The sequence below is a fragment of the Embiotoca jacksoni genome, unplaced genomic scaffold, assembly GCF_022577435.1.
Source record: "Embiotoca jacksoni isolate LCO1_2020_lvr unplaced genomic scaffold, fEmbJac1.0.p SCAF_6, whole genome shotgun sequence".
Lineage (NCBI taxonomy): Eukaryota > Metazoa > Chordata > Actinopteri > Embiotocidae > Embiotoca > Embiotoca jacksoni.
This window is the reverse complement of record NW_027185414.1, coordinates 8,648,656-8,657,987: the sequence shown is the minus strand read 5'-3', so window position 1 is coordinate 8,657,987 and position 9,332 is coordinate 8,648,656. Positions and strand designations below refer to the sequence as shown.

Sequence of the window (9,332 nt, the reverse complement as noted above, 5' to 3'; positions counted from 1 at the left end):
CAGCCTTATCGGTAACCATTATCAGTAAGCCACACGAACCTGCGCTATGGGAATGATTAAAATTGTGGATATCATAATAAATGTAACTGCTGGGACACAAAAAAAAAACCCATCATAACAATAAGATGTTAAACCAAAGTTTATCCATGTTTTTTGTCACATTGTTTTCAGACAAATTTGATGCACTGAAGCCAACACAACAGTTAGTGCCACTGTCCCAGTATTAACCGACTATACTGTACTATGTTTGTGGCTAAGTGCTTCACGTCTTAAGTTTGAGTGGAGAGTTAAGAGGCGGTGTTGCAGATGGTTCAGTTTGTTGCCAGAAATATAAAAATGAAAATAGCAGAAGGACACATTTTTGCAGCGAAGGCAGAAATCGCATGTATTCTGTGTCAAGTAATCAAGACTCGTATCAGTATTCTGGTAACCACAAATGCAGTGAAGTGTTTTGGCACATAATTATGCGGCTAATAATTATTCATGATGTCTGTATCCAGCATGCGTAGACTCCTAAAAGATGATGCATAGACTAAAAGACGACCGAGGTGCGGAGCTAATCAGTCTTCTGGAGGAGCTGGGTGTGAAAATGAAGACGCACTTCTTTTAGATGTACGTGTCGCCTACAAACTTTTGGTTAATTCTCTCCGGCTATTAAACCTTTTTGGTCCTCTTCCCCAGAGCTTATCGACCCTTTTCCCTCGTAAAACCCCAAACTTTCTGTCACAGTGACGATATGAACACCTTTTTGGTGAATAACACGAGTCTTTGTTGGGAGGAACATCCTGCTTATCATAATCCTAAACAATCCCCTTTGTTTCTAACCACTTCAATACTCACATTCACAAGGGGAAATTCTCCAGACTACAGAATGACTCCACAAGTGGTCCTCACTACTGACCCCCCCAACGGACCAATGAGGACACCCCCCAAATGTCACCAAAAGCTCACGGACTACAATAAGAAAAAAAATAAAGATGGACTTTGTGAGTTCTAATCATATCCATTGCTTTATTATGTATTATATGATATTATCCCACTAGTGTAACAGTGTGATAATGATAGAAAGTGTTCTATGTCACAAAACTATGTCCTGATGCTACATACATGGACATCCTCCTCCCCTCTCACTCTCACTCTCACTCTTTTGCCTCCTCCTTCATCTCTCTATCAGATTAATTAAGTGGTGACATTATCATTTGAAATGTGATCTGAGTTATAATAATTTTAATTTTATCTTTAATTTGTTTACGGTGGACTGAAATAAGGGACTGCTTTCATATATATATATATATATATATATATATATATATATAGTTCGAATCAAATCATGGCAAAAGGGGCCCTCATGATACCTCCCTCCTCATCCTACAAGAAAACCAAACAAATAACCAAAACAAGCAAAGGTAATAGAAAACAAACAAATACAATAAATGAATAAAATAAACAAACAAAAACAGGGGAACAAAAGAACTGCATAAAAGGACATAAAAGGATGACATCACTTAAAAGCAACTCTATAAAAATGTGTTTTAAAAGAAGTTAATGATTCTGCAAGCCTTATCTCCTCAGGTAGGTCGTTCCAAACTCGAAGGGCCCTAATGGCAAAAGCACGGTCACCTTTTGATTTAAGTCTCGACTGTGGAACGGCCAGAAGGGCCCCGCCGGAGGATCTAAGGCTGCGAGTGTACCATCTAATCATTTACCGTGAAGTTATTCAATATTATTAAATATTATTTAATTAGACCCAACTGTGCCATGGCCATAACTTTCTGATTACATCAAAGGATTAGAATTCCGATACGAGAATTCATGTTTCAGATTATGATTGACTGATTTTGTTTAGATTTGAATTCTTAATTTGTCCAATATTGGACTGGTGAGCCTTCTAACAACGAGAGCAAATTTAATCCCTCACAAAATAAATTGACATTACGTTACATATGTAATGGTAATAATGTTTCATTTAGATGCACCAGGACTGCCAGCTGTCGGTAATTTAAAGCCATCATTTTAACATGTTTTAATCCCAGACTTTTGCTGTGTATCAAAGACAACTGCTGCAAAGATGTCATTGAGGAAAACGTCATGCCACAGGCTGCATCCAGGCTCATCAAACTTGATAAGAGAATTACTTATCTTGAATTTTAAAGATTAATGTGTGGATTTTAGACCATGATTTGTAAAAACTGACATCAGTTTGTATTTGTGTATTTCAGAAAACACTTCTCTGCCACAAGAAGTCAGCATTCAAAGAAGGTTTGGGAGGATCATCTGGGTTTGACTCAGGTAGTGGCTTGTTTTTCTACATGTTCATGAAACGCATGTGTTTGAGATGTAGCCAGCTCACAGTGGGATACCAAAGACTTGGATTACAGGATACTACATACCGTATGTGTATCAAACTGTCACATATTCAAGACGTGTGAGTATGCACCCAAAAACGGAATTGATAGTTGAAGCTAAAGTTTTCCTTTCAGCTGTAAGGATCTGAGGGTGCTCACATTTACATCATATTGAGTGAACATAGAATTTAAAGTCCATTATAAATGTTGTCCTTAGTTTTTCGATGATGCAACAGGATATTGTCGGTGCTACTAGAACTCGGTACGTCTCACTAAAATCATTCAAGCCTATCTGAGAAATGCTTCCTTTCTTCTTCTCCATGTACCTGTTGTCAAATTATTTTATTTTAACAGCAATTTCCCTTAACAGGTACAGTGATACAAATGTGATAGTAGTTGCACTTTTATATAGAAATACTGAAGAGTTTAGCGCACATTCATATATATTTTTATCATTGTAATTGTATTTTGGACTGCTATAAGAATGGTTTTTGAGCTTCGGCTTTTGATTTTCTATAATGAGATGCAGTCATGTGTACAAGGGAGGAGAAAGACCATTAAAAAAGAGTGAAGCAAGAGCAAAGTACAACGTAAATGTGTTCTGTACAGACATTTAAATTTGTTTTGCATCAAGTAGAGTTATTTATTCATTTGATATTAAAACTATCCATCATACCGATGAAGAGACCGTTTTTATGATAAGTGCACACTGTGGCTCTCACCCAGTTACATAATTTATAACATACTTGAGTCCTACTGCAGTTATTATCTAAAGAAATGGTCACAGCAGTATCTCTGTTTAAATTGTTGTTGAAATACACACAAAATGTTTGATGTTGCCTTACTAAACGTCCCACTGCCCGTTTATATTGTATCCAAATAAAAATGAGGCTCACCATAAGCATGAATTAGAAAGTATCATGTAAATGAACAAACTAGTTATTTTAAGCTATTGGAGTGAGAAAGAACAACAGTATTGTTTTACTCTTTGCAGTTTACACTTAATACCTCTTTAATGACCAAAAAACTGAAAACAGGTTTTTAGAATTTTTTTTGCAATTGCTTTTTAAAAGTCAAAAAGTGATATCTCTTGTTTACAAAAAGTATTTAGGTCTTTTGATGTCGTTCCAAACTGTGGTCGGAAGCATCCTGTTTGCTTTGAAGAACAGAGTTTAGAAAAGCACCCACCTGTGTATATAAAGATCCTGTAATTTAAACTGCGTGTCGGGACAAACACCAAAACACAAGCTGCTGGCAAAGAGGCTTTTACAAAGTATTGAATAAGTGTCTGATACTTTTGCAAACCAGAACCTTTCAGTTAGTTAAAACTAAACTTATGTTTGCTGTGTGTCATTTTACCACGTTTAACACACGTGAACCCAAGTAGCTGCAGCACACTGGACTGTTCAGGACTGTAAATAGCATAAAAGAATGACCCTACTTTTTGCTATAAAAACGGATGTTACCCAGTGCCTCTCAACATATTCAGCAGAGATGAGTCTCCATGTATGAATTTAATTAGAGGAGCTGACTTTGGCTTGTCTTTACATTCTGCATCTCTCTTCTCCCCTCAGCTCCTCTCTGGGTCTGTTTTAAGAAAAGCTGCCAGAGCCCACAGTAAGTCTGTTCAGGCCTTATGCTTGAGTTTAAGTGAGATCTTTGCAAAGCTGTGAGCAGAGTACTGTGGATGATAGCGGATAAGGTTTGAATTTTCTCGAATTCAAGTGACCTGCTGATTCTGCATTTGGTCCTCATCACTATTCAGCTCTTCTGCTGCTCTCCTGCTATCTGAGATGGAAAAAAAGCTCAACTGGTGACTTAATTATACGCCCTGTAATCTGAGAACCGAGGACACAAACTCACTGGATTTCAGTAAGTAGACACGCAGCTTATTGACTATAAATAGCTGGAGATGTAGCTTCGTGAACAAAATATCAGCAATATGCACATTCCTGGTGCTCAAGTTGGTCAGAGCTTAATAAAGTGCTTGACTGGCTAATTTGTATTCAAGAGTCAAACATTCATACAAAGCCTTCAAAGTATAATACAATTTCAAACTGATTCTGAACCCTGTGTTTGTTTATGGAAGGTGAGTGCGGGCCACAAACAAAGAGTACGCATAATAAAAGATAACCAGAACAAGTCTTACACATTTTATCTTCACTACTGCTCTGAGAAAATAGTTTAGAAATACAATGGTGTTTACTTCCCTCTAGTGGTCACCCTGCCACCAAAGCGTGACTCTTGTCTGCTTGCATACTTGTTTTACTTACAGGAAATGAACCACACTCCTGCCTTACACAACACTGAAACAGAAAACTCCAAATCTCCTCTTTAACATCAAGATACTGTGCGTGGACAGGAGGTTGTGTCTTGTGTTGTTGACATTAATGGGAAAGAGCTATTCTGCTTTAATGATATCAGGATGTATCCATATAAGGAAAACTGGAAACAAAAAATACACTTGTATGCCACTAATAAAAAATAGACTATGTGAAAAGAAAAACTGGAAAATAACTGACTAGAAGCTGCCTGTAAATCCATTTGAAGAGGTCGTCGATAACAAGAGATTGATTTAGTGAGGTTAGTTAAGTAGCATCTATTCTTGGCCCGACAGTTTTTATTGCACTAGTACAGACTAAACTTTGAAAGCCCGGTTTACTTTGTAGGGTATCTTGCTTCCTCTTGACACTTAAACTGAATGGACTTTTTCCCCATGTGTGCAGCAGGACTTGAAAGATGAAGAGAAAATGCAGCATCAACAATCATCTAATAGAGATTAAGTAAAACTCGCACACAGGATGAGAATAAGACTTTGCTTTTTCTTTTTGGTCAGTAAGGCTGTTGAGCAAATCGATGAGACGCATCTCACAGGATAAGTTGTTAAGTAATCTCATTTTTTCTGCTTAACATCAAATGCTATTCATCATCAAGGCTGTTTTAATGTGCAGGGATGGATAAACAGGTCTTACATTTAATCTATTACTGATTTTTTTTTTTTTGTTGCACATTTCTAATGCAGGTTTACTTGGCATTATAAAATGTTCTGCCAAAGAATGTAAGCATGATATTCTTAAAACACCAGACTACATTGAGAAATGGCTAGTAGTAGTTTATTTCCTGATTACTTCTCGTTCCTCTTTGCCCATTTTAATGAAACTGCACCTGACGATGAAAGTCCACTGTTAAGAGATGGACCACTCGTAAAATAGAAATAAGGATCAGGTGAAAACTCTGCACAAACTCACCAGTATACAGAACAACTTCAGCAAGCATGAACTAAAAAGATACACTTTATTTGAAACCAGCAGGGGACATTTTTGTACAAAAATACACAACTGTTAAGTAGATGGTTTGTGTTGAGAATTGTAAATTTGTATCCTGCTGCTTACACCACTGATGCTCTTCTGCATGCTGCACCAGCGTGGGAAAACCTCTTAACTTGCTCAGACAAATTTCACCGAGTAAAACAACAAATCCAACAAGCAATGTCATTTGCCATAGGGAAGAATGTAGGATCCTGGATTCTTCAGTCGAGACAAAAAAATGACAGATCCTTTCTCATAAATATCAGGAAGAATGCTGAACGTGGGATGTTCTTGAAACACTGAGTTGAAGTCATCGCCGACTTCATTCTTTACTTGGACTTCGTGCCTTCTTTCCCTGTTCCATCCGATTTTTTCTGCTTCTGTTGCATTATTTCAGCATCCCTTGAGGAGAAATGGGACGTTTCAAGAGAGAACAGACTTCGTTAGGAGAGACTCAACTGTTACACACCAGTGAATCACTTTATGTGAAACTATATGGAAGCACACCTCCGACATTGAACAAATAATTTGCGTCAGCTCATGGTTTGGTACCTAACAGCACTGTGAAGTGTTGTTTTTGTCGGTGTGTAATCAAGTGCAATATGCTGTACGCTAGTAACATATAGACACTAGAATAAAAAAAAAAATTGGAGGCAAAAGAATAAACAACCTACACAAACATGTGCTGCAAAAATCCAAAGTTAGTGCGCATCCCATTTCTTTATTTTCCCCTTAGGCTGCCGCTTACCTCTGCTTCCGGGCTGCAGCAGATAGCCCATCGTCGCCCCTCTTCCCTTTACCATGTTCATTCTGCTTTTTGGCATGCTTCTGGCGGGCAAGCTCACGTTGGTTTCCTCCTTCATGTCAGAAAAAAAAAAAAAAGATGAATGCAATATAGATAAACAAATGGCATATCAGCGAGACACGTCAAGTGTGCGAGTTGCACCTTCAAAAACACCTCTATTACTAAATACAACAACAACAACAACAACAAAATAAAACAAGCAGCATCAAAAACTTACAGCCATTTTTTTTTTTGGTGCCTAAGTCCTAATGTCTAAATGACAAACGGTCCGTTTACAACAAAGCACGTCATGGCAGAAATAAACATGGTGCAAAACGTGAAAGCCGCCGACGTGGCAGAGAGGCGCTCTGGAGCAGCTTCGTGCCCGGAACAGCACCACAGAGGGCAGCAAAGCATCTTCCACCGTAATACGGACCAGCTGGGTAAACCAGGACAAGCAGCGATGGCGGAGCCACGTTTGCAGAAATAAAAACACACACTTGGTTATCATGTTGACATCCTTTTTTTTTTTTTTTTTTTTACTAGAAGCAGCGTTGAAAACCAAACACCCGTGTTACGTTTCGGTCAACTGTGTCTGCGAAGCAGGCCCAGGGTCGGACTACCGGCCGGACAACAACCGACCCGCTGGACCGGAGATGTTGACAAAACGTACGACGCACGTAATGCAACACACACGTACATACGTAACAATTTTAAACTCCATTTAAACTAAATAAAGACGGCACCGCTAACCGCGTTGATGGGTTATTGCCAAAAAAAAAAAAAAATCAAAAAAAAATACAACAATAGTGGGGTAAAATTCAGAGATTTTAGTTCCGTCTATTTCAGCAAATAGACGGAACCGAGGTCGGCCAATGCTAACGAGCGGCAAAAACAACGAGCACAGACCCCATGCAATCGAATAAATACATTGAATGCCTTACAGTCATAATATATGTCGATACCCACTGGTCATTTTAGCAATCGACGCTTCTTTCTCCCGAAATCCAAATGCGCTCAGCCGGAGGGCCGCTGTCTCCCTCCACGTCGCTTCAGTCGCTGTTGTTGCTTTGGTTGCGCCTCGCTGTGGCGGACAAATATGCGCGAGACTTCCGCACGAGAAGGAGAATATTCCGTCTAAACCCGTTGTGGACTGCGCATGCGCTGGATTGCCACGCATCTATTGATATAATCTTTTTTTTTTTTTTTATCTTCAGCTTCAATTTAAACTTCTGTTAATGGCAGTCCACCCGTATGGCTAAACAGACAATACAGAGATGCATCGAAAATGTTTTATACGCGACACCAACAACAACAACAACAACAAAAACAATAAAACAGACAACGGTGGTGCGAATATGGGTCCACAGTGCAAAAGTTCAGAGTTTATGAGTCAAGGGGGAGAGAGTTCAGTATCCGGACAGCCTCATGGGCAAAGCTGTTCCTCAGTCTGAGGGAGCGTGCTCTTTATGATAATATTAATTTATTAAAAGCAATTGTATTGTTATTATTATTATTGTTTTATATTTATTTATTACTACTTTTTCCCTTCATTTTGACCAACAGAGACACACTTGCGCAGCTTGCACACCTGTCTGTGAAAAATATACCTTACATTGAATTGTATTCATTGATTACATTTTGTGTCCACTGTATACATATCTCTGTCTGACATATAGCCCTGTGTAAAAGTTATAGACAAAAAAACTATTAAAGTAAGAATGTTTTCTCAATTAACATGTAAATATTTGATGTCCATCAGTTAACATTATACAAAGTAAACACTAAACAGGAATAAAACTAAATCAAATCAGTATTTGGTGCGACCACCATTCGTCTTTTAAACAGCTCAGTTCTCTTGTGCAGTTTTTCAGGGTACTCGTAGGCAGGTGGCCCCAAGAATCTTGGAGAGATTGTCACAGTTCTTCTGTGGATATCGGCTGTCTCAAAGTCTTCTGTGTCCTGCATAGTCAGACCGTGTGTTACAGCACTTTTCGTTCTTCTTATCACTGAAGATAGTTTTTCATGTTTACGTTGAACAATTGGGCTCATTGTCACCCCGCAGAAAGACTTTGGGACCGATCAGACGCTTTCTAATCATATCGTTTGTTAAGAACTTAAAACTTTGGAATACTGAACAAATTACTCCACATCTAGTACAGTTTACTAACATTTATAAAGATTTAATAGCGTACAAGACTGTAACTTGAATCACAATTCCCAGAGAAGGTTAAATGCCTCCTAAAAGGCCTACTGCCTCCAGCAGGTGGCAGGCTATGCTTATGTTAATTCTGAAATGAGGGAACTCTTCATTTTCATCCTGGACACATCAGCTGCTAATAACTTCAAATTGTAAAGGTTTATTATGTTAAAGTATCACATAAATGTCTTCAATCGATTATTTGTGCAATGAAATGAAAAAAACAAAAAACTGGAGTAACTAATTTCTATTGCAGATTGCTTGAAATCATCAATATAAAACCGTTTTTCCAGTTTTCCACTCTTCTTAATAGGAAAACCACATGATATTTTTGTTGCAGTGTTGGTGTAGTGATTTTATTGACTGTCTGGTTGCTAAATAGATGACTGAGTCACGTCTGCCCAAAACTGAACTTGTGCTCAGACGCTGCAACTATGAATAGAAGAAACAAGTTGCTGTATGCAGCTGGACTTGTATGTGCCTAATGCTGAGTAGTCACATGAAAAAAGTGTACATTTCAAAATACATGAATATATTGTATGATTTGGTGGAGGTGGGAACTTGAGTTAATGGTTGTCAAATAAACTGTTCCATTTGAAACAGAAATCTTAAAATACGTTCAGTGACGTGGAAGCGAGCTGCAGGAGGAAGACGAGCAGGGCTGGGTTCCTTGCTGAAAGACGAATCCTATATTT

At 38.4% G+C, this 9,332-nt stretch overlaps 1 protein-coding gene across 1 annotated transcript; it reads right to left on the bottom strand.

The window, feature by feature from the left end:
- Positions 1–5,622: 5,622 nt before the first annotated feature.
- On the bottom strand, positions 5,623–7,537 carry serf2b (small EDRK-rich factor 2b). The gene is made up of 3 exons (XM_069174297.1): positions 7,407–7,537; positions 6,402–6,510; positions 5,623–6,055 (listed from the first exon to the last, which is right to left on the bottom strand). The coding sequence occupies exons 1-3, from the start codon at positions 7,411–7,413 to the stop codon at positions 5,983–5,985; spliced, it is 189 nt and encodes a 62-aa protein (XP_069030398.1). The 5' UTR covers positions 7,414–7,537; the 3' UTR covers positions 5,623–5,982.
- Positions 7,538–9,332: the final 1,795 nt, after the last annotated feature.